The sequence below is a fragment of the Helianthus annuus genome, chromosome 12 (assembly GCF_002127325.2).
Source record: "Helianthus annuus cultivar XRQ/B chromosome 12, HanXRQr2.0-SUNRISE, whole genome shotgun sequence".
NCBI lineage: Eukaryota > Viridiplantae > Streptophyta > Magnoliopsida > Asterales > Asteraceae > Helianthus > Helianthus annuus.
Window position 1 is genome coordinate 41,869,170 of NC_035444.2, and position 26,371 is coordinate 41,895,540.

Consider the following 26,371-nt stretch of genomic DNA (forward strand, 5'->3'; position numbering starts at 1 on the left):
TATGCATTTAGGGCGGAAGGAGTGCTCCCCAAATGGGAAGTGGTAAATTTCCCCTAACCAATAATATCACGCCATGCCAACCTCCCCCTTCACTCCCCATTTTGCACTCAAACACTAGGGGTGCTCAAATACATGGAAAGTGGTAAACCATTTTTTTAAAGATAAATTTGTGATTGGTTGAAAGAGGATGGGGCCCACCATTAACCACATCTCTCTCCCTTCTCTCTCCTCTTCCCCACATCGGTGATTAGTCAACGTTTCAACCCTTCCCCACTCACCGAATGGTTGTTGGCGGCACTTCACCGCTCGGCAAAAATGGTTCACCGAAGGGGTCACCGATGGTGCCCCTTCCACCCTTAGACGGGTCTTGCTAGACTTCTATAAACTAAATTTAATCCTCATTAAGTCTAAATGTATGTGATTAATGCTAAACATGATTAATTAAATGTACAGATTAATGCGATTAATTGTTGGATATCACACTTTGTCTTTCAATGATCTTTTGCACTATCAGCATATCCTTAGCTTCTCTTGTATCTCTCCTTTTTTTTCTTTTTCAAGAGCATTTGTTTTAGCATTTTTGGTTGCAGCTGTGTCAGGCTTCTTTTAAGCTCTTTGGACTTGAGGAAGCTTTCTCATTCTATCATTCTCCCCTTTTTTTGGCATCATCTTGAGTGTATAATGAGAGGAAACGCAAGGGGAAGAAAAGGAAATAGACGATTAATGAAACGATGTTTGATTTTGTCCATCATTTGACACAAAACCTGAATTTGAATTTGACACGAGGCCTCATATAGTACTATACGTGTCGTATATAATAAGAGGTAACAACTACCAAGAACAGACAACTGGTGCGGGTCTTATCTGTCAAATACCTATACGTCGTGTATACAACTATACGTAACGTATAGGGTAAAAGGTAGTGCGAGGTCTACAATGTAGGCATGACTCTATGTCACATCGCTATAAGCCACATACAACGCTATACATGGCGTATGTTATACTTGTAAGGTTTTTAGTGGACTGTATTTGTTCTAGTTTCCACACCTGTCGATTTCTTCCTTCTTTGTCCAATCCACTACAGTTCAATTAATATTCCCACTCAATTTCTATTTAAGACCTCTAGCTTCCCCTATGGCAACGCTGGTGATTTAACCGCCCCGTACAAAACCACCAGAGCCGGTGGAAGCTCTGAAAGAAACCTTCACGTCGTAGTATTTTGGTGATGTCCTATGATCACTCTCACACCGTTCTAAAAAGCAGTAACCCCTACCTTATTAAAGAAGCTCGTGGATCCAGTTTATAGACTTGTTTACGCCGGAGCTCAAAGGTTGTTTGACGTTTCCCGCAAGAGCCATCCTCCTCTGTCATTACAACGTCCGTTAGGCTCAACAACATTGTTCTTTATTCCTCACCTCTAATTTCCAAGTACCATGCTTTGGTCATACAAACCTACCAATCTAAAAGGACAACCATTTTTTTGCTACGGGAATGTTTAATCGTGGTTGTACTATTGTATTCGCCACTATGGTTGCATTCAAGCCATATCTTCACGACTGACGTTAACAACCCTTTGCCATTTTTCTTTAATCATCGGGTGATAATAACGTAACCATTCTCTTTTGATATAGATTCAACCCAATCTACCAACTTTTTACAAGACATAAAATCATGATATAATGGTAAGGTAAACTATTACAAAAACACTTATACAATATTTTTCCATTTAGCAAATTTCATATATAAATTTAAGTAAAACCATTATTACAAGAACAATTCTATACGTTAATTATCGTGTTGTCAAGTTTTATATAAAAAAATCGGTAAACTTATATATGTGGAAGGATATGCAAGTGAAAGAATGCCATACCTTGGCAGTCTCATACGAAACTTTCGGGTTAGAATGTTCTTCGTACCCCAGAATGTTTTGTTCCATGCACGTAGATTGAAACTTGTGTTCGTATTCGTATTCGTGCGTCAGATTGCTTGGTTCCCCGTAAGAAGGTTAGACCCCGTAAACATATTCTAGATTGCTTTGTTCCAGGTAGGAAGGTTGACCCAAAGACAAACTCGTTATTGGGTTGTGCCAAGTAAGAAGGTTCACCGTCAAAGACGAACTCCTGTTACAACATAATTAGTTAGACTTTGGTAAACCTAACCGATAATAAATATAAAGATCTTTTACCTCATTCAAGACTGGTTGCCCTGTCTCGTAATAAGAACGAACATCAGACACGACCTCCTCCTGATTAAAATCTTGCATCCCTGTCTCTTAGGAAGATTCTACACCAAACCTCTTCTAAAACAACACTATTATAAGTATTTTGTAAACAAAACAGTTGGGTGTATAAATGTCATGCCAGATTCAGGTACTCGTGACTTGTTTGAATATTTGCTAAAGACGTTGTTGTCCCAAAATGACGTAGCTAACCAATAACATTGGCTTAACACATTCGGGTGAAAAAAACCTTGATCTTGATTAATAAAAAATCAAACTCGTAAGTGTATATCGAGAGAAAACGCAGAAGGAAGAGAAGGAAAGAGACGATTAATGAGTTGTCGTTTAATTCACTCCAACATTAACATTTGATACAAAACCTGAATTTAAATTTGACTCATATAGGCCTCATATAGCACTATACGTTATGAGGTGACAACTCCCAAGGACAGACATCTAGGTGCGGGTCTTATTTCTGTGTAGTATAGATCTATACATAACGTATATGGTATGAGGTGTTACGAAAATAGAAATTTTACGATTAAAAAAAAGTAGAACAACTTTGTGTCACATAGTTACTATACAGTTTCCACTCCCGTCGCTTTCTTCCCCTCTGTCAAGTCCAGCGTTGAATTAATCTTCCCACTCAATTACTATTCAACACCTCCAGCTTCCCCAATGGCGACGCCCGGCGATGTAACCGCCCCGTACCAAACCACCGGAGCCGGCGGAAAGCTCCGAAAGAAACCTACACGCCGTAGTATTCCGTACGATCGCCCTCTCACCGCTCTCAAAAACAGTAACTCTAGCTTATTAAAAAAGCTCGTGGATCCAGCTTCTAGACTCGTTTACGACGGAGCTCGTAGGCTGTTCGAGGTTTTCCGCAAGCATCTTCCTCCTCTGTCATTACAACGGCCGTTAGGTTCAACACTATTGCTCTTAGTTACATTGATTTTATGAATTTTTTTCTCTGTGTGACCTAATTTAGACGCGTTTGTGTGTTTTTTTATTGTTGTAGCTTTGTGAAGTGTTTTCCTTTGTTTAATTGGCTGATTGTTAGACTATTTGCTGTTTGATTAGGTTTTTGCTTTGGTAAAGTTATTAGGATTTTGTTTCTGCTCGTTGATATTTGATTACTGCATTTTTGAAGTGCTTATCTCTGATTATATCATAGATCTTACCTTTAGATATACCGGTTTGGCGATTTCTACTGGTCGAATGCTTCTTTCTGCGTGTTTTAGCTTCTAGCGGTTTAAGTTTTATAATACAATATGGCTGCAGAAAGCCACTTATTCATAGTAGACTTGTTTTAGCTGGAGTTTTTACTCATTTAGTTTCTACTATGAGAAAGTTAGGCTTTTGAGGATGAGAATTTCGTGTTAATGGAAAAATGGATTATTGACTCGTTACTCTGGAGTTGTGTTGTGGTTGATAGGTTTTTTTTTCGTGTAGAGAAATTGGACATACAGTTGTAGTTGTGTCATGAGTCTGCATCTTTAAATGAGTTTTTACTTGTAGTAAGTGATAAGTGATTATTGACAAGTTTGTTGTAAATGTTTCTGTGCGCGGGATCTAACTCAAGATATACATATTGAACAGCCTTTGTATTATTACTTAACTTGTGTTTCAGCTTTAAGTTTTTACACGCCCTTGCAATAAATAGTTTTCACATGATCAGGGATTAATGAAGAACCCCATAATACTCCTAAGGACGAAAGACGAAGTGATAGTCTTGCTAATACTGCCGCTGCCACCGGGATATCGGAGCTTGAACAAATGTTGCAGGAAGAAACTTTTAGTAGGTTGGTCTTTCTTGTATTACGGTCCGACATTGTTGTTATTTAATAATGTGTTGTGTGTGTGTATTTACACACATGCTCATGGTTCTACACCACTGAAGCTAATCAAAGAACCTACATTGTTGTTAACAGGTCCGAAATCCAGCGATTGACTTCATTGTTGCATTCAAGAACCACCGAGTCACCATCTGACTCATTGGAAAAAGCTGCAAGGGGTAACTTCCATGCTGCTATTTCGACTCCTATTGTTGCTTCCAAAGTAAGTAATCTGTTCATGCTGGTTTCCTTTTGTTGTTTGTAACTAGTAAAAATGTAAAATTACCCGTGTGTTGCGGCGGGAGTTTGGTCGACAACGGTTCGGTCCATTACGGTATCGATACGATACCAGCACTCGGTATAACAACCAAAAGAGAAAAACATAAAAATAAAGTCAAAAGAAAAGTTTATTGAAGTTTAGGGGTTGTTTGATGCCCGCTATAACAACCGAAAAAGAAAACCACAAAAATAAAGTCAAAAGAAAAGTTTATTGAAGTTTAGGGGTTGTTTGATACCGTTATAACTACTAAAAGAGAAAAATGTAAGGTCGTCTTCCTTCAACGAACACACGAAAACCCGGATCGATCGACACACACGCGATGTGCGGAAACCACCGCGTGTCTCGTACCGCAACATAGAGCTCGTACAGAAGGTGTAGAAGATGAGAGAACAGTGAATACACTGAGTAATCAAAATCAACAATCACACACAGTGATGAACACACACAAAGGTGGGGTTTGTTTGCACAAGAAGTTTTCTCCAAAAAGCCACACTTTCATTCATTCACTAAGAATATATATACAAAGGCTAGTACGGACACACAAGTCCTGACAATGCAAAACCCTAGCCTAAATACAGATAGAACAACTAGAAGCATTTGTCAGTACTTAACAAATAAGTACTGACACTACAAATTCGGACAATAATCAAAGAACTACAAGTACTGACATCTAAATTTCAACAAATTCGGACAATAGATCCTTATACATGTCCGAATTTGTGATCAAACTTTCAATTAATTACAAGTTCAGTCCTTGAAGATTGAAACTTCAGCAGCATGAAGCATTTATCAAACTTAGGTGCACTTACAGACTCCCCCTTGATACATGCGGGAACTGCAGATCTTCACTAAACCTTGGAGTAGTCACTTCCTGCTCCCACCTTGTTCTTCACACAGAACTGAACAACACGAATGAAAGGTAGAGCAAGCTCCCGGTCTTCAGAGTTGTAATACAGCGGTAAACGTCTCGGCTTCTTCAGATCTGAAAGTTTGAAATACACTAACCACATTGGATCTAAAACTTTCACGATCACTTCAGACACTTTCTTCTTAGTGATAATAGCTTCTCTTGTCTTCCCATCAAGGTACCAAAATCCAATTCCGGCCATGCTGTCTAAGTTAAACTGTCTCAAGGGAATAGCTCTCAAGCACAAAGCAGGTCGGTACACAACCTTATACTGACTTTCTTCTGAGAACTTGTTTCTTGTTCTGACTTGACGCCCCACAGCAGGGGTAAATTGCTCCCATTTATTCGCTCTGCTTTCTGCTTCCAAAACTTTCTTCAAGGCACAAATAATTCCATTTTCTGTTGGAGTATTCAAGTCAAGCTGAGCAATATGATGGAGGTCGTGTCCTGGAAGTGAACTTAGAGTTTAAAAACGCGGCTTGAAGTACTGAACTCCATCCATTCGCTTGATTAAAACCAGATTATTCTGCTCATCCCAATCCCAGTTTCTGATTTGCCCTGAGTACTCTCCCTGTATGCGTCCAAAACGCTTCTTCTGAGTAAGATCTGGTGGAGGTGCTCTAAACCATAAAGCGCTCTGACCTCTTCAGGAATCCGCTGTGGGTTGGAATTAGCTTCAACCGGTGTATCACTATAAGCAACTCCGCGCAAGTCTTCAAAATCAACTTCCACTCCTTCGACCGATTGAACATTTATCGAATATGACACATTACCACCTTTGCTCATAACCACATGATCAACATCTTCATCTGGTCTAAGCACCTCTACTATTCCAACGACTTTATCATCTTTATCTAAGTCGTCGTTGGAAATGAAGTGTTCCCCGGCTTGCATATCATGATCCGAATCATACGATGAAACACCAAGTTCAACCTCTGTCGGACCTTTATCTTCACTTCCATCTTTGCCTTTCTGGGACTCCCCCTCACTCGCAGCATCAGTTGCAGCTTCCGTAGCTTGTGAGCTACTTGGCTGCTCCCTTTGCTGAGAAGCGTTGGGATCTTTGTCTTTATCCAAGTCGTCCTAAATCTTTTTCAGCTCGTCCAGTTTGCACTTGGCTTGTACTTGCAAAGACGTATTCTTCCCCTGAGCAGCAAAAAGCTCGACAAGCTCAACGACAATTCTGCGAAGCCGTTCAGTTGCAGCAGAAAGAGTTTCATGTCGCGAGGTATACGTCATATCCCTCTTGATCAGAATAGCTGATTGGATGGCTTGTCTTTGGTACTAAAAAGTTAAATCTTTAATCTTCTCTTCATTTTCAGCATTTTTTCCTTTTCTGCTCATCCAATTCTTTCTGTTGCTTCCTGTTTACTTCCAGAATTTCATTGATAACCTTTGTCTGTCTTTGCATTGCCTGATGAGCTTCTTCCAACTTTCCCCGTACATAAACTTGGAAAGAAGGCTTATCACCCCTAACCGAAGTTTCTTGAGTCTGTGGGGCTGAGGTAGAAACTGGAGGCCTTGGAGCTATAGGACGAGGAGGTCAGATGCAACCTTTGGACGGAATTTTCTAGACGACTTTGGCGAAGACACACACGCGATGTGTGGAAACCACCGTGTGTCTCGTACTGCAATGTAGAGCTCGTACAGAAGGTGTAGAAGATGAGAGAACAGTGAATACACTGAGTATTCACAATCAACAATCACACATAGCGATGAACACACACAAAGTTAGGGTTAAGTTTTCTCCAAAAAGCCACACTTTCATTCATTCACTAAGAATATATACAACGGCTAGTACGGACACACAAGTCCTTACAATGCAAAACTCTAGCCTAAATACGGATAGCCCAAATTCGGACAATAATCAAAGAACTACAAGTACCGACATCTAAATTTCAACAAATTCGGACAATAGATCTTTATACATGTCCGAATTTGTCATCAAACTTTCAATTAATTACAAGTTCCGTCCTTGAAGATTGAAACTTCAGCAGCATCCAGCATTTATCAAACTTAGGTGCACTTACAAATCTGTATATGTTTTTAGTGAATCCGCATGTTATAGGCTGTCCGGGGTTATGAAGCCGCATGATATAGGTTGTCCGGGTTTGTGAAGCAGCATGTTATATTTTCACAGCGTACGCATCATACGTTAAGGCCAATTGTACAATAACCCGCCTCTATATATATAGTTATTTTTTTTCTTATAAGCAAACAGTTAGTTGCCTATCATATGCTTCCCCGTCTTTAATATTTACATTCAGTATATTATTTTACTTTCTACAGGTTATCAAGGAGATTTCTTCACCTGCTGAGCTGACAAAGTCTTACATGGGATCCAGGTCAAAGTTGATTCAAAGAACACCAATCACACCAGCGGCTCAAAAGGCTGCAAACAGTTTACGGGATCTTGAAAACGGTTTTATGACACCGAGATCTCGAGGCAGATCAGCAATGTACACCATGGCTCGGACACCATACACCAGAAGTCCAATTTTTAGTCAAAAGGTTCACTTGATCAGTTGATCTGCATATCTGTAATGAACTTACTTCTCAATTTCACTGAGTAGAATACGTTTATGCTTACGTAATTTTCAGGGAATTAGATCAGATTACGTTCATGATGCCGCATCAACATCTTCTCGACTTGGGCATGAGGGCAAAATGGTAATTGTGTATTTTCGTACATTTTAGAATTAGGCAAATTGCATCAAAAGGTAACCAACCTTGGTCGGATTTCGAATCTATTTTGGTCAACACACTTGTTTTTAACCCCTCAAAAGGCACAAAACTTTGAAAAAAAATGAGTAAAATGTCATTTTCGTCCCTGAGGTTTGGCCAGTTTTGCGACTTTCATCCAAAAAGTTAGAAATCTTGCCATTTTCATCCGACTTGTTAACTCCATCCATTTTTCGCCGTTAAGTCAAGGGTATTACCGTCTTTTTAGACTTTTTTTTGTTAAACTAAAAACACTATAAGAAATAAAGATCCACATTTGTCGATTTTATTTCTTTTAGTATTTTAGTTTAATAAAAAGATGTCGAAAAAGTCTGGATACCCAACGGAGAAAAATGGATGGAGTTAACGAGTCGGATGAAAATGACAAGATTTAAACCTTTTGGATCCAGATGCGAAAAAAGAAACCTTTGGACAAAAGACGCAAAACTGACCAAACCTCAGGGACTCGAATGACATTTTACTAAAAAAACTTGATTCAGGGTAATGTATGTAACCGGTTACACGGTCAAAATGATAGCTTTGATCATGTTGACTAACTACGACGCTACCTTGCTGAGCTGATGTGGCGCATGAAACAGGTTAGCTTACAAGTTGTGTTAAGACCAAAGTTTTTTTTTAACTTCTTATTATCTTATATATGCGATTTGTCTTATCTTCAGTGTTTTTTCCTAACTGTGTTTCCATATATTCTACCTCAGGCTCTAAAACGTAACAGTTCTGTATTAGACGATGTTATAGGGTCAGGTGGCCCGCTGCGTAGGATTCGACAGAAAGCTAACGTTTCATCACAAAGAGACAAGAAAGAACTTGGATGCACCGTTTTTCAACAAGACGGTTCGAGCCAGAATCTGGTTTTATATAAAGAAACCGAACCAAAAGTTTCAGGCTATGCTTCTGTTCCCGCAAAGTCCACCCAAACAGCCAACAAAATATTACAACACCTTGAAAAACCGAGCCCGAAAGAAAAAAATAAAACTGAAGCTATTGTTTCAAGGAAGTTTCCGGTACCTACTAGCATGTTGACTTTGGTCAGTGATGAGTCAACAGGTTCTTTAAAAGGTAAAGCACCAGTTGGATTTACTGATTTGCCCTCCAAGGTTCAAGAAGAGCCTCCTCGGAAGAAGCGTGCAACTGATTATACATTTAAGATAGATGATGACATTCATGATAATGGGCATGTGTCCTTTTCATTGGTAAAAAATAATAAACCCGAGAGCTCTATCGCTGACATCATTAAAACTCCGTCACCACCGGAAGTTTCTGAAACGCATACGTTGGTCGAAAATAATAATAATCTGATATTACCGGAAATTGCAAAGGTTACACAACATGCTGAGGTCATACATTCATCTGTGCTCCCACAATCAACCTTGCAAACGGGGAACATCGCTCCAGAAAAAGATTCAAGTTCTTTGTCGTTTGTTAAAACCGCTGAAAATGTGACACCAGCCCCGTTTTCTGCTAGCGAACCTTCAGAACTCGAACTGATGTCTAGTTCTGATCAAAAAACAAACTACTCAACCAGGTTTGAAAATTCGTCTACTTGTGTCGGTTTGTTAGTTGCTTTATAGCTGAATTGATATATACGGATCCTCTTTAGGGCTGCAAACAAACCGAACGAACACGAAAACAGCCTTGTTCGTGTTCGTGTTCGTTTGTTAAGGAAATAATGTGTTCACGAACTGTTCATAAACACCTACCAAACAAGATTTTTTGTTCATGTTCGGTCATTAAGGAAATAAACGTGTTCGTGTTCGTTTGTGTTTGTTCGCTCGTTAACATAAGCGCAAAGACCCTAAATCGGAGACTAGAATGAGAGCGGGGGAGTGGTCGAGTCGCGTCTACTTGGATTGATACACTATATTCAATAAAAATTTATTAGTGGGTATTTTGTAGTACTTAAACTAAAATAAAAGTTAAAAACCCTAATAAACTATCAAATACAAATGAACACGCTACCGAACGTTCACGAACATAAATGAAAGAACGCGACCCCTGTTCATGTTCATTCATTTAACTAAACGCACTAAGTTTCTTGTTCGTGTTCAAACGAACGAACTTCCCGCCGAACGGTTCGCTGAATGTTTAGTTTATTTGCAGCCTAATCCTCTTTATCCTTTCTTTAATGTTTATGCAGTGTGAATGGAAATGGAAATCATCAGAAGTCAACAGGTGGTAGTTTCTTGTTTGGCACTGCTACCGAGAACTTAAGTGCTCCTTTTCCAGCTCCCGCCAGTACTTCCGCCGCTATATCCACCGCCACTACTGCTAGCACCGCCGTGTTCACCGCCGCCACTACCACTGCTGCTAATTTCTCTACTTCTGTGCCGCCTACAGTTTTCAGTTTTGGGTCAACTTATTCAACAGCACTGACAACTTCAACGGCCGAAACTGCGAACACAACCACCACCACCACCACCACATCACCTTTTTCCGCTATTACCACCACAACCACCGGAAGTAGCCTCTTTGGCTTCAGTTCTCCGGCAGCTACCATAACCACCACCGCCTCTCAGCCATCGGGATCTTTCCTCAATATCACTAATGGATCTCAGACAAACACACTGGCATCTTCAAGCGGTACTCTTTTTGGTTCATCACCTAGTTTTGATATCGGTTCGTTGGGCCCCACTTCAGAGACCAAATCTGGTCATTCTGCAAGTGGGCCCACTACTAACATATTCGGGTCAACTTGGCAACAACCACAAAATTCTTCTACATTGTCTTCAGTGTTCGCTTTTGGAGCATCTCCTACACCCACACCCACACCTTCATTTGCGACAGGTGGTGCTACCAGCTCATCTTTTGCGGGCCTGCCTGTTTTTGGAGCGGTCGCCACATCACCAAATAATAATAATGATGATCAGATGAGTATGGAAGACAGTATGGCTGAGGACTCGATGCAAACTCAGAGTCCTGTTTCTCCGTTTGGTCAAGCTTCTGTGGGTGCCACACCAGCACCAACACAAACCCTAACCCCAACAGTGGTTCCTTTCCAATTTGGTGGCCAGTCGAACCAAGCAACGGCGCCTCAGAATTCGTTTCAGTCGTCTAGTTTCAATGGTGGTGTCGGGAGTTTCTCGTTAGGCTCTGGTGGTGAAAAATCTAATAGGAGGATAGTTAGGGTTATGAAAAGCAAAAACAGGAAGAAATGAGATAATCTGAATAAGCAATTAAGCATTTGTGGTTAGAATGTTATTATTAGATAGCAATTTTGAATCATGCAACATTGGTGCGGGTCCTTACATGCGAGAAAAACCATGAACCTAACGGGGGTAATGAGTATTAAGGCACCGGACAGGTACGAGATAAAAGTTTACAATCGGGGTCTCTTTATATTATTACCCCTCTCAACCATGACTCATTGCCATCCTGAAATGAAATGGTTGTAGTTATGAAACAATAGAAAGGTCTAGCTTCTTGGATTATGAACCATGTTTTCAAAACCGGACATCGAGTTGGTATATTTTTTGTTTAAGTGAACCTAACCTGTTGTATAACCTTTTATGTGCACCTTCAAGTATTAGAAAGAAGTGTTATTTGAAACTAAAACTTAAAAGAGCCTAACCTGTTGGATAACTAACCTCATGTGTTACACTATGATAATATTTCTTTTTCCTTAAAACATTTTCATCCACTGTCTAAATCACCTTATAACATTCTTTTACAACTACATTGTTTTCCAAGAACCGAACCAAATATTCTTAATCGGTCTAGTCTCGGGTATCCGGGTTACTAGGACCCCATGAATATAACCGCTACGACATCCAAAATTTGGAAATTATGTTTTTAATAAAGCATTTCATAGAACTACTAAACTGTTTATTGGCAATAACTGGAAGGATACTCATTCCTTCACTTACATAATAGGGGTCACAAGCATCATGTCTAAAGAAAACCAAATAATAAGTCGAGTCGGTTAATGAAGACAATCATCACGGGACCCAAAGGATTGCTAGCGTAGTAAACTTGATGCATACGAGACGAAAAGGGCCAGAAAACGACACCATGATTTCGGCTAACCAAAAGTTTAATCACTTGCAGGAAACAGCTCTGAGACGAGCTTCACGACCCCCGACATCGGTGCATCATGCTGCACAAAATCATAATATATTACAAGATGAAACTTGAGGCAGTGATTATTTACTTCAGTAATAAAGTATCACACACACACATATATTGAGAACCAGGTTGAGTTGTGAGAACTTGAGAACTTTTCTAAATAAAGTTTTTTTTAAAAAAAAAATTGATGAAATTTTTATTTTTATGCGACTTCTTACATCGGTGTAAAACAAATTTACACAGCCGTAACGTTCTCAAACTGGTGACGTCATCAGTTTTGATCCCAAATTTACATCGGTGTAAATCAAACTTACATGTCGAATAAATGCCGGCTCATCAAAAAAAATTTTAATTCTTTTTCACAAATGTCTTAGTTAAATGTTAATCTACGTTTGTGCAAAATTTGGTTGAAAAACTCGCACGGGAAGTAGGAGTTCTCGCAACTCGGAGGAGTTTTCATCTGAAATGAATCCTATATATATATATATACACTCACTAGATACACAATGTCATAGCCCTTGCGGTAGTTATCAAGAGAGTTTTCAATGTTGTGATTCCTGCAAAAAAGCGAATAATATAATTACAAATTTGTAATTTTCGGCTGCCAAAAGATGTGAATATTAAGGGTGTGAATAGTTCGGATACAAAAATTAAGGGTGTGAATATCTGACACGACATGAACCAAACACGAAATTCATGGGTTTGGGTTTAGCCTAGTCGGGTTCGGGCCAGTTTCAGGTTGAACCCACGAACCCGTTTAGCTAAACAGGTTGGGCTCGTGTCGAACCCCGCGGATTGACCCATTTAACCTATTTATATTAAATTTTAATTTTTCAAAATGTGTTTTTATGTCATAAGTTAAACTGGTTGGGTATTTTATGCAATAATTATAGCTTAAAAGAGTACCTGACATAAGATTTTATAATTACAATGTATTTGTTTTACATACATTCATATTTTTTTGTTGTAAAAAATTATTTTTAAAATATTAATATGCAAAAGAAAGAAAAAAAATCGGGTTAAACGGGTCGTGTTCAGATTCATGTGTTTGACACGATTTTTGGGTTCGGGTCGGGTGGGACCCGCTAACCCGTAAACACGACCCGTTTAACACCCCTAACAAAAATTGATGACTTGAAACACTAAAATCAACTTACAAAAATCCAACGGAAATGCGAGTTTCGTAATTCAAACCATCCGACATTCTTAGATCTCCCATATGATCACCAAGAAGTAGCACGTTAGTTCTTTTTTTAAGAGACGCGCTATCGATTATTTGATCATCAGTTTCACCTAACTCCTCATGCAAAGATGCAGCCATATCAAGAGCATGCTCGTTTTTATTCAAGCTATGAATCAACTTCCCTATGCAGATTTCAAAATCAAAACAATGCTTAAAAACTTAAAACGATTATTAAAGTCATTTAAATATATACACATGTTAGCAGCAGCTATGTTACCTGTAAAAGATACTAGATTGCCATTTTGATCGAATTTCATCCGGTTTGATACGATCTTAACGTTTTTGAAAGTTCTATGAAGTTTTTGACGAAGAACCTGATGAAATTGAGAATATACATCATAGTTATAAGTAAGGTGCTATTTGCCAGCTGGCATACAAGAACGCTGACATGGCAGTGGTTTAACTTACCTCCTCGATAATATCTGCTAGACCAGCTGAAAATATGAGAACTGGAATGTCTCTCTCCTGTACGTATAAAAGATATCGTTTGACTAAACTGTTCTTATAATGTATAAGTATCGAGACTTTTTTTGTTTCGTTTCAGTGTATTATTTCCCAGCTTGGCGTCTTAGCTTCTTGCTGAGGGGCCGGCTGGCTTGTGTTGAATAATATGTTTCGCTTGCTATTCAAAGAAAAAAACACTTAACTGTTTTTATAACCGGACCGGTCATCAAACTGGCCGGCTTATGGGTCCACATACCGCTTGATGTCATAAATGATTAGATATTATATATATATATATATATATAGGAGAAGGATCCGTTAGGAACCACCCTTTATTGCGAGAACCGCGAGAACCAATGTGAACACAACCAAAAATAGCTAAAAAACACCCAAAAAATTTTTTTTTTTTATTTTTTATAAAAAAATCGCTACTTTTAGTAGCCAAAAAAAAATTTTTTTTTTTTTGCTACTAAAAGTAGCGATTTTAATGTAAAAAAAAATTGTGTTTTTTTTTTATTTTTTTAGGTTTTTTGGGGGTTTAGCATTTTAGCGGGGGGGGGGGGGGGGTAGGTTTTTGGGGGAGGTGGGGGTTAGGTTTTTTAAGCTATTTTAGGTTGTGTTCACATTGGTTCTCGCAATAAAGGTGGTTCTCGCATGAACCTTACCCTATATATATATATATATGTATATATATAATAGCCCCTTAACGTGCGACGGTACGCAAGTAAATGAATAGGTAAATAATATTTTGAAAGGGAAAAACTAAAAGCAAAAAAAAAATTAACTCGGTTCGGTTCATTGGTACAACCGGTTTGCAACCGGCCGATTCAAAGAGACTCAAGCGAACCGGTTATGTAGCCGGTTCCAGTCCGGTTTTGAAAATAATGGTTTTACTAAATGAACCCTTTTGATGATGCCTAAAAATAAGAGAAAAAGGACTAAAAACTTGCCTCTAAATACTCAAAAAGCTCAACAACACCTTCTCTGAAAGCAATTAGAGCACTCGATACAGAGTTTCTTATCGCATCATATGTAAGACCTCCTTCAATAAGAAGACCATGGGTCTTACCCCACCTGTATTATTAGAAAAAATTAACTTAATGTTTATCATAAATTCATAATCATCTTGAAGTACTAATATATAAGGCTGCAAACGAACCGAGCGTTCGGCGGAACAATTCGTGAACCGTTCGGCGGAAGTTAGTTTGTGTTCGTTCGTTTAATAAATGAATGAACACGAACAAGAAATTCCATTCGTTTAGTTAAATGAACGAACATGAACAAAGACCGCGTTCGTTCATTTATGTTCGTGAACGTTCGGCAACATGTTCGTTTGTGTTTGATAGTTCATTAGTGTTTTTGATCTTATATTTTATTTAAATACTTCAAAATTCCAATGAATAAAATATTTAATAAGTATCAGTGTATTGTATATATTATGTTAATGAACGCTTGTTTGTGTTCGTTTGCATTCGTTACCTAAAATTAACAAACGAACACGAACAGAAAATCACGTTCGATAAGTGTTCATGAACAGTTCGTGAACACATATTTTCCTTGACAAACGAACACGAACAAGGTCTTGTTCGTGTTCGTTCGGTTCTTATGCAGCCCTACTTATATATGCTTGAAATATTAAAGTGTTTGACTTTTAAGTGTGTAAGTAGTCAACATACCACTCTTCCATGAGCTTTGTTTTTTCATCGATTGGAAGTTGCGGGTCAAATTCTATAGGATGATAGTAGTTAAATAGTTCATCTCTCTTAGCATTGTACACTGGGTTCTCTTGTTGTAGGAGCCCGTGACTGGCTACAAGCGTAATTAGAAAAAAAAAGTTTAATTACATTTAAAAAAACACATAATAACAACAAAATTATTCAAAGTTTATAAAGAAACGGTGAGCATACATTGACCTCGACATCCATCAACCCAAAACCTTGTCAGCGTATTATCAAAATCTGCGATTACCTACGAATTAACCAACCAAACGATTACAAACAATTAGATCAATAAGAATGTAACTACTATACATTAGCAATTCGGTAAAAAGTATAAAGTGCAAGAAAATTTTGAACACGGGAACCAAATTACCATTTGCAGACTCATAGATCACATTCGGTTTATAAGATTACATAAACATTCTAAATTTATATTTATGTCACCTTTGGTTTTGATCCAAAAGTATTGTGTTGGGTATTTTATACAGTTGGTCAACAAAAGGGTTGGTCAATACAAAACCAATTCTAAGTAGAAAACTGCGAAAATCATATAAACCCTTTTTACCTTTTGCTTTAACTATGATACAACCCGTTACCCGCTCTCTTTCTAACTCCCCTTATACTTACGAAACATTACACACTACGTACAAGTGTATTATGCAGTTCTCACGCATCTCTACTTAAAAATTTATTCTATATCGATCGCACTTCATGGTCAACAATATCAAACATAGTTACTAAAGTAGGTCCCAAATTAAAATATTTTTGACCCCAACTATTTATACTTAAAATCAAAAGCATTAAACCAGGTTTTACGGTGCAAACGAGCCGAGCAGCTCGAGAAAAAGCTCGAAACAAGCCGAGCCTTATCGAGCCCGAACCAAGCTTGAGCCTAAAAAAAAGCTCGTTTATTTATCGAGCTCGAACCTGGCATGTGAAGCTCGTCAGGCTTGTCGAGCCTTAGTGTAATATTCGTTTTTGTTAATATTTAATAACATTTACCCCCTATTTAAAGTTGTCTAATAAACGAGCCGAGCCGAGCTTATCTAAACTTTTTTAAGAGCCAAGACCAAACCTAAAAATAAACTTGTTTAGTAAACAAGCCCGAGCCCGACCTTCACTAATCGAGTTTGCGAGTCTAGACGAATCTATAATTTATATCATTTTTATTTAATATATTAATTAATAGATAATAAACCAACCGAGCTCGAGCTTGAGAAACTACCAACTAGTCGAGCTCGAGCTCTCATAAGTTAATCAAGCTCAAGCTCGTTTGCACCCCTAGGTTTAGCAACAAATTCATAAATTATCAACATATATCCATTTATAATCATCAACAACTAAACAAAATCCCAAATCTTTCCACCTGCAACAACTCCTAACACCACATTAATAACATCATAATATCCCATGAACACTAAACCTGCAAAACCCCCAAATAAAAAATTTAAAAAAAAAAAAAAAAAAACCTGAAATTTCGAGGGACCCATGAGGCGAATAGCAGCTTTTTTTTGTTGAAGCAGTTTGGGATCATCAACAACAACAGCTTTTGAAGAATACCCATTAACCATTGTTTCAGTTTTAGCTTGATTCATGCTTCTTCCACCACAATTCCAAACCCTAAAAACCAACAAGAAGATGCAGAAATTAGTGGGTTAGAACATAGATGTTGCTTTATGTGCATGCATTGTGAGTGACATATGTTAAAGATTTAAGATTGGTTGTTGTTGTTGTTGTAGAAAGAAAACCTGGAATCGAAGTGAGAGAAAGTGAGATGATCGGAAATGCGAGCAATTGTTTGTTGTTGGGAGTGTGATGGAGATGAAAGGAATTAGAGATATTAATAGGAGAGTGTGTTGGTGGTGGATGAATAGATGATTGAATGAAATGGAATTAATTGTGTTCAAAGATTAAATAAATGTGGTTAAACATGAATGTAAAAGGGTAAGACTTGAGAACTAAAACATGTTAAATAAAGCTACCTTTTTTATATTTCAAATTATATTATATGGGTAAATATCAAATAGGAAGTTAATTTTCGCTAGGAAGGATAGGAAGCAATCTCAGCCGTTCATCATCTATTTTTAAATTTTTGGACACGTGGGCTTTTTCGTCTTTTTACATTATCATATCTTCGTTCTAATTTATAGATTCTGTTACTTCTTTTCTTAGTTCATCACTCTCATAACAGAATTGAAGATTCCATAACCCTAAATCACCATCGATCGCAAATTCAACTCTTTTCAAACATTAATCTTCTTTCGTTTGTCAATTCGATAACTTCAATGTCTTCGTCCGACTCTGCTGGTATGTTTAGCTTCAATTTTGAGTTATTTTTTGTAATTTTTGTCCAAATTTCATTGTTTTACGTTTTATAATTCGTGTTTCTGTAATTAATATTTGATATTTCATAAGTTTAATTGTTATTGTTGTATAATTTAACATAATTTGTTTGTTTTGTTTCTTCATCATTTTATTGCGTTTTAGTTAATAGTTGCGTTTTATGATATTAATTAAATTATATGCATACAAACTTGTAGTTTAAGATTTATGTAATATAAAGCTAAATATTAGCTATAATTGTTATTGTTGTACAATTTTTGTTTGTCCATCATTGGATGCGTTTTACTGAATGTATTGCGTTTTATGCTTTTACTCGTAATACTTCTTATACAAACCTTAAAGGTTTGTATTTCTAAATTATTATATACATACTTTGAGATTTAACAGTAAACACATTATTATATAGGTTGTAATGCGTTTTATGATTTTTTGTAAAGTGTTTCAGATCACATGATGCGTTTTACTGGACATTTATTTTTAGGTTTATCACTAAAAACATTATTCTGTAAGAGGTATTGCGTTTTATATTCTTTTTAATTGTTTCAGATAACATTTCCAAATGGGAGGAACGTGTATGCATAAACAGTGGAAGAAAGTTTTTCAAACCTAAAGTCAGTGGATCTCTTACACCTGCTGTTGGAATGCTTTTTAAGTCATTTGATGAGGCATTTGCATTTTATCAGAGATATGCACTTGCTGCAGGTTTTTCTGCAAGAAAAAATACCTCTTGGAAAAATGTTGGTGGTTTAGTAAAAATAAGATATATTGTCTGTTCAAAAGAAGGATTTCATGTTTCCAAAGCAATAGATTCTGGTTCAGTTGAGAATAGTAAAAAGATTGTTAGACGTAATAGAGGTTCAAAAAGAGTTGGATGCAATGCTCATGTGAAACTATTAATAGAGGACAATAATATGTATAAAATCTACTTCTTTGAAGAAGAACATAATCATATCTTTGTTGAAGATGAAGATATTCATTTCTTGCCGGCTGCCAGAAGTATCGATTATGTGAAAGAAAGTTTTATATCTGGATTGTCTGCAATCAATATTGGACCTGTGAAAGCATTCAATATTATAAAAACAATCTATGGTGGTTTTGGTGAAGTTGGAGCTAGTAAAGTTGATTGTAAGAATTATAGAAGGGATTTGAATCTTTACATCGGAGAGTATGATGCATAAATGGTAGTTAGGCGCCTTATTAGGAAGAAAGAATGTTGTCCTGGTTTCACATGTGATTATGTTATTGGTGAAGATAGAAGATTGAGAGGGCTTTTCTGGGCTGATGAGCAATCAAAAAAAAATTATACAGTGTTTGGTGACATATTTGGTTTTGATGCTACTTATAAATCAAACAAGTAAGTTTTTTTGATTTATTGCGTTATATAAATTCTATTGCGTTATATATCCTGTTCTAAATTTTCTAATGCTTTTTTAATTTTTTTTTATTCAGGTATGATTTGGTTTTTGTACCATTTACTGGTATTGATAATCATTTTAGGAATGTCACATTTGGTGGTGCATTACTTGGTTCGGAGACTGCAGATTCGTATAGATGACTTTTAAGATGCTTTGTTAATGCTTTTGGAAGTGAGCCTAAAGTTGTTGTTACTGATCAAGATGCTGCAATGAAGAGAGCTATTAAGGATGTACTTCCAAGAAGTAGGCATAGGTTATGTATGTGGCATATATGGGAGAAATTGAAGACAAAGGTATTAACTGCGTTTTATGATATAACAAACTGCAATTTTATAATTGTTTTATTACTGTGTTTTATGTATTATACAATAAGATCCAACATTTTTAACAATAGAATTACAAAACAATTGCGTTTTACAATCAATGCATTATGTTAATCATTTTCAATATATTGGTTTTTAAGTTATTGCGTTTTATGTTTAATGATTTTGTAACTTTTTATTCAGGTTGGTCCTGTTTTGTCAGCAAACACTGATTTTAATACAAGAATGACTCATGTTGTTTGGAATGATACTATTATTCCAGAAGATTTTGAAACTGAGTGGCATTCAATAATTTCTACTTTTGGATTGGAAAATCATGAGTGGTTAAAAGACATGTACGATCTTCGATTTAATTGGATTCCTTCTTATTACCATGGAGAGGATTTGGCTGGGCTTATGCGTACTACGTCAAGATATGAAAGCGAGAATTACTTCTTTGGTCAGATTTGCAATCCAAGATGTACACTTGTTGAATTTTTCACTCATTTTGAGACTGCAATGGATATTCAAAGGCATGAGCATAGGAGGAATGATCATGATACAAGGTATATTGAGTGTAAACCGTGGAGTGACTTTCTATTGGAGAAACAAGCATCAGAAATATACACTCAAACAATTTTTAAGGATATTCAAATTGAAATTGATGCTGCTATTACAAAGTGTATGTCAAAGTCTGTTGATACTGTGGGTGATGTTCAATATTTTGAAATAAAGGATTTCAGACAGCCATTCACATCTTTTTTCAAGGTAATTTTTTAAATTTATATTGTTTAAATATCTATTGCGTTTTATGTTTCATCTTTAATTGCGTTTTAACATTATATGATCATATGGTTATATCTGTATTATATTTATTATTCATTGCATTTTATATTACATTTCACTAATTTTATATAGCTTTTTAATCTTATTTACAGGTGCAATACAACAAAGAAGAAGATGGTTTAAGTATAAATTGTTCTTGCAAACGGTTTGAACAATTTGGTATATTGTGCCGCCATATATTTTACGTATTACGGTATGAGGATATTAGTGAGTTTCCTAGAAGATATGTTCATAGAAGATGGACGAGAGATGTCGTTTCAGTGGGATCAAATCATTCAAATATTCGATTTGATAAAATTGGTAGGAATAGTGAGATTGATAAAGTTTATAGAGAGATTGTTGTTGCAAATGAGTACGTGGTTAATAGGCTGGTTGGCGATTTAGATGAACTGTGTCATTACAGGGATCATATTAAAAGTTATATTGATAAAGCGGATGAGGTTATGGTTGTTGCGCCGCCTCCTACTCGCAAAGAAAGATTTGCTGATATCGGAGGGAACATAGAGAAATCTGATTCTATGATTCGTGTCCCCATCAAAACTAGGACCAAAGGATGCGGTGTACAAAAAAGGATCAAGTTTAATCGTGAGATTGCAATTCAGAAATCATCAAAGATCCAGAAATCGTGCCGTGTTTGTGGTGGAAAAGGACATAACAGTCGAACATGTAAAGATAAGGTTTCTTCTAATGCTATAGGTTCCAGCAATGCAATGTAATTATGTATACAAATTCTTTAGAAATCAGATATCAATAAGTAAAAAAAATTTGTCATTGCGTTTTATGATGTATAGGTTTCATCTCTTTTTGTTACTACGTTTTTGAGATATCCTTCATAAATATCAGTTTGTTTTGGTTAATTGCGTTTTATGATAACAACAATATATTTGATCTTTACCATATACTTTATATGGTACTTCCAAATCACTTATCAGCTTTTTTGGTTATTCCGTTTTATACATAGAACAATACAATATACTTTAAATGGTATTTGTTGATTATTGCGTTTTATTATCACACAGATCATACACAAAATTAAACAAGAAATGCAAGTGGATATAATAAACATTGCGTTATATAGATGATGATAGTTTTTAAACCCACAAACATGATGTTTTCAAAACACAAAATTAAAGAAAAATTACTAGCATTATCAGCTTCATGGATCAAAGTTTGTTTCTTCATCGTATGAGAACCCTAAGCTTCCATCAGGGATTTCCTCATCACTTTCAGATTCAACCCAAAGTTCAACCTGTGAGACTACTGCGTTTTGAAGCTTCTCTGCAAATTTGCTACCAGAGTTGTTGATGATTGGTATTTCAGATAACTGCTTCAAAAACCTTAGATCCTCATTGGTAGATATGTCCTTTGGGTCATACATCTCCACTTCACCATCGTCCCAAGTCACTGAAACTTTGAAAGTTTCCTCAATGAACTCCCAAGATGTAACCTGGGCATCTTCGGTTGCATTTTGATTCGGATCACCATATCTCTTGTGTAGAATTCTGAACAGTGCGGCTGATTGATTTGTGTAACAAGAAGGTGGTATACCTATTTCGTTCATTCTTTTCAAAACATTTTCATTGCAGTTATGAAGAACAGAAGCAACGGAATGGTATTTTATTTTTTTCCATCAAGGAATTGAAGAACGAAATTGCCTCTTTTAACCCACCAAACTGATAGTTGTGCATTAGCCATTTTAGGGTTTGTGTGTGTTGGGTATTTGGTGTATTTTTGGTGTATGATGAGAGCAATGTGAAAATAGTTTAGGGTTTCTGTTCTTATATATTGCTAGAGGAATTTGAATCAACTGTTTTTAATAATAAAAATGATTATTTTTTATTTTTTTCTTTGAATTGAATGTTCAATCATACACAGTATTGGCTATCAGGAATCCAAAAGGCTTTTTAAGGCATTTTAAGGCTTTTGGTCTAATCAACTGTATAAATTTCTATCATACACAGTATTTTAAGGCTTTTCTTTGTATATTATTTTATTTTTTTTATAACATTTCGTTTAAGAAGATTATAATATATTATTTTTATTATTGTCCTTATTGTAATTATGTTTTTTGTGTTATAAAAAATTTAAAAAAAATGCATTGCGTTATAAATTATGTTGCGTTATATGTTTGGAAATGAATAATTAGAAAAAACATTGCGTTTTATAATCAAAACATATTAAAATTAAAATTGACAATGTTGAGTTATAGCATACTTTTAAAATGTTGCGTTTTGTAAATTGTATATATATTTTATAATTTTTTTTCAAAATAATGTTTAAATAATTTTAAAGGATACATATTGCGTTATAAAATAACAAACAAATAAGTTCATTTTAAAAATATCATCAAAATATTGTGTTATATGAAAAAACATTGCGTTTTATAATAAGTAGCATTTCTAAATCAAAGTAACTAGCAAGATCAAAATCAAAACATTGCGTTTTGAAATAAGTAGCATTTCAAAATCAAAGTAAACCAGCATTAGAAAGCCTGTCTTTAATCCTATCTAAACTAGTGTCATAGGATTGTTTTTTAAGTTTCGCACTGAGGTCTCGAAACTTCTTTGAGTCCTCAATAACATAATCTCTTTGTTCGTTGATTTCATGCAATAATATCTTCGCGATGAACTTTCTTCTTAAATCTTCAAGTTGTGCGGTCTGCTTGTTGACTGGTTTTTTGTTTTTACCCCTTGCAGGTTCTTCATACTCCACGTTAAACCCACAATCCCATTTTTCGATCGGTTCTCCATGATAACATTCCATATGACGCATAGTGAATATACCACAGTCAATGCCATTATATTGTGTCCTCCATTTCATCTGCATTCTAATAGGGGTTATTTTCTTTATATCATCTGCTTTTTCATGTCCAACAGATACAGAAAAAAAAAACAAAACAAGAAGATTAGGTGGTTTATATTTGTGTTTTAAAAGCATAAGTAAGAATACTTACTGTATTTTCAGGCACATCCCCATATTTAGCTTTATTTGTTTCTTCTTTGGCACTGTTGTCAATGATGAATATTTGTTTCTCTTCAAGATTGAAGGAGATCACAAAGAAATGCTGTATATGGAGAATCGGGACAAGGATAATTTTAAAATCCTTTATGCTTTTTAGCTTTGCACCTTGAAGAATTTTTTCTATGTTCATTGTGAATGCTTCTATCATCTTATCTTTATTTGTTTCTTCCTTATCATTCAATGGAAAAGTCTGGGTAAAATTAAACAAATTAACATATTATTGCGTTTTATGAAGTTAATAAATATACAGTTGCGTTTTATGAAGGTAATAAAACATACAGCTGCGTTTTATAAAACTTCATTCAAACAAAGTAAGCATTACGTTTTATTAAAGAAATAAATTATAAAACTTCATTCAATCAAACTTCAAAATACTTCATTATACGAAAACAGAAGAATTGAGTTTTATATATCATACCAGCATTCGAATAGTACAGAAAAATCTTGGAGTTTTGTTGTCTTTTGATCTTCTTTTTTCTTCTTCGTTCAAAATATATGACCAACAATTGATTACTTCTCCGGTGATTTCCAATCCTGGCCTCATTGTTTCAACAGCATATCTATATAGAAATACATGTTCTTTGATTTCAAAGAGAGTATCCCTGCAAAAAAAAAATTAATAATTAAATTATAATTTTTTTATTTTTGTTTTTTTGTTTTAGTGTATATAAATGAATTTTTACATCATTTCTCCTTCTGCATGGAAAGCGTATCCCGATATGTTGTTTTCGTGTGCCGTTCTTGCTTCCTTCATTGCTACTTGTCTTAGATAGTACGGTGAACAAAATACTTCTGGTATATTTTTCTCTCGATCAGGTCGTACCATCTTTGTTATTATTTCTTCTGTTTTGCTTATATCTGTTGTTGGTTGTTCTTGATGAACTGATTTTGCAGGTGTTTTATACGTATCTTCTTGTGGGTTGAGGAATGATGTGTTTTGAATTAGATCACTGATTTGCTTTTCAGTATTATCCTATTCTTCAATTCTCTCAAACATTATTTGTATTCCAGTAATTTGAACATCTTTTTCGATTGATCTATTTTCAGATTCCGCTTGAATTTCGGTTTGTGCAGCGTGAGGAGTAGCATCAACTTCAACTTCATTTTCATCAACATTTGAAGACAACTGAGAAATTTTCAAATCAAAGGATGGTACCTCATTATCCTGAATTTTCTTTTGATTTGATTTTTTTTCTTCTTCATCTGTCCTTTTGATCATCTCCAACATTAATGATGAAGTTTCTTCGCTAAATGATGATTGTTCCATTGAAGGTTTTTCCATGTGTGTTTGCAGAATAGATGCAGGGTCATTGTCACTGATTTTTTCTGGATTGGAAGACTGGACTACAGCTGTGTTATCCTCATTGCGTTTTGCATCATTATCATCATTGCGTTTTATAATCAATGGAGTTGAAATGATTTGATTTTCAGTGTCTTCATTTTGGCTCAAATTTAGAAATCTTGATGGTGTTACCATCATATTTGAATCAATATTAACTTTCTTGTGCTTTTTTGCTTGATGGTTTAATTTTTCCATCAATGACACCCATTCGTTTACTTTGTTATGAAGAGCTTCACTGTTTGGATATTCTTCGACAATCTCATCTATGCGTGATTGGATGTTTTCGAAAATATCTTCAAATCCTTTTAAATGATCATCCAAAACAGACACAAGATATTCTTCATGTGATCTTTTATCTTCAGTGTTCTTCATATTTTCATCGCCACTTTTTGTTGAATGAATGTCAGAAAGACCTTCACTTTGATTTTGTGATGGCATGAAATTACGCAGTCGGCTTTGACCGTCTACCCACATTTTATCTTTATTTCCTATTGATGGTTTAATGAAGAATTGCCCCCATGATCCTCCACTTTCTGTTTGTGTTTTCTCAGTTTCGTTGGTTTTAATTGGGCTGTTTTGAACATTTTCTTGATTCTCTTCTTGATCAATCCAGTCTGTTGCAGCTTTAAGTAATGTGATTGGTTGTTCTTCAGCATCGTCTTCATCATTTTCTTCAGATTCATTTTCAAAAATTTCTTCGTTTTCATTCTCGGATTCAGTTGGATAAACATAAAATTCATCCTTTTCATCTTTCTTTTTTTGCTTAGTGTTTTTGACTTTTTTCTTTTTTTCCATTACAAGACATCTCCCCTCATTTTGCGCAGCAATTTCCAATTCATCTTCAAATTCTTGTAATGTTGTAGAGTCAATTTTATCAAGAGAGAACACTTCAGTGTTTTCAGCATCGTCAAATCCTTGTTTTTTATAAGCATATAGTATCTGTATGAATCATTTCGTTTTAGAAATATAATCAATTCAAATTTTGATGCGTTTTAAAATATAAATCATTGTAAACAACTTATAAAACTAATGTTTTGTAACTTTAAATATATTGCATTTTACAAAAACATTGCGTTTTACACTAGAAAAGAAGTTTTAACAAACAAAGAATATAAAGAAACAAAAATGAAAGATCATTGGGTTTTATAATATACATTGCGTTTTATAAAGTAAAGTTTTAAATAAACAAAGAATATAAACAAGCAGCCTAAACAAGCATTCAGCAAATATGCAGCAATAGTGAAAGATCAGATTTCATGCCGCTAACAATGCAATAGGTCCATTGAAGAGCTTCTCATTTCCAGGCCATTGTATTCTTGTACGCCTTAAAACGGTCAGAATATATTCACACCAATTAAAATCCTGGATTTTTTTGTCACTTTTCATTGATGGCAAGAATCTTTGATTAACATTACTACTTTGCATTGCCTCCGCCATGATCGTAAAAAATATAACCAAGAAATTTAGTTTGAACATTCTTCCAAGCTCATTTCTTGATTTTAAATAACTAATCAAGTTGTGCGCATACATTCTCTTCAAAATATCTTTGCTGAATTGACCGCGCCAGAATTTAATTATAAGATCAGTCTCTTTTGGTCTCAATTTTTCCTCAATCACTGTTTTTCCATTTGGTATTTGAAATACCTTTTGGAT

At 35.6% G+C, this 26,371-nt stretch overlaps 3 protein-coding genes across 3 annotated transcripts; 2 read left to right on the forward strand and 1 right to left on the reverse strand.

Moving 5' to 3' along the window:
• The first annotated feature begins 2,808 nt into the window (after positions 1 to 2,808).
• LOC110922676 (nuclear pore complex protein NUP1) lies at positions 2,809 to 11,495 on the forward strand. The gene is made up of 7 exons (XM_022166921.2): positions 2,809 to 3,140; positions 3,897 to 4,020; positions 4,150 to 4,276; positions 7,530 to 7,751; positions 7,842 to 7,910; positions 8,681 to 9,507; positions 10,120 to 11,495. The coding sequence occupies exons 1-7, from the start codon at positions 2,897 to 2,899 to the stop codon at positions 11,135 to 11,137; spliced, it is 2,631 nt and encodes an 876-aa protein (XP_022022613.1). The 5' UTR covers positions 2,809 to 2,896; the 3' UTR covers positions 11,138 to 11,495.
• A 260-nt stretch (positions 11,496 to 11,755) lies between these two features.
• On the reverse strand, positions 11,756 to 17,351 carry LOC110922687 (7-methylguanosine phosphate-specific 5'-nucleotidase A). Its single transcript, XM_022166922.2, has 10 exons — positions 17,198 to 17,351; positions 16,919 to 17,069; positions 15,639 to 15,699; positions 15,408 to 15,540; positions 14,682 to 14,805; positions 13,696 to 13,752; positions 13,505 to 13,601; positions 13,202 to 13,409; positions 12,541 to 12,601; positions 11,756 to 12,075 (listed from the first exon to the last, which is right to left on the reverse strand). The coding sequence occupies exons 2-10, from the start codon at positions 17,042 to 17,044 to the stop codon at positions 12,013 to 12,015; spliced, it is 930 nt and encodes a 309-aa protein (XP_022022614.1). The 5' UTR covers positions 17,045 to 17,069; positions 17,198 to 17,351; the 3' UTR covers positions 11,756 to 12,012.
• A 2,013-nt stretch (positions 17,352 to 19,364) lies between these two features.
• LOC110896400 (protein FAR1-RELATED SEQUENCE 5-like) lies at positions 19,365 to 21,071 on the forward strand. Its single transcript, XM_022143771.2, has 3 exons — positions 19,365 to 19,500; positions 19,714 to 20,277; positions 20,448 to 21,071. The coding sequence occupies exons 1-3, from the start codon at positions 19,417 to 19,419 to the stop codon at positions 21,069 to 21,071; spliced, it is 1,272 nt and encodes a 423-aa protein (XP_021999463.2). The 5' UTR covers positions 19,365 to 19,416.
• The last annotated feature ends 5,300 nt before the right edge of the window (positions 21,072 to 26,371 follow it).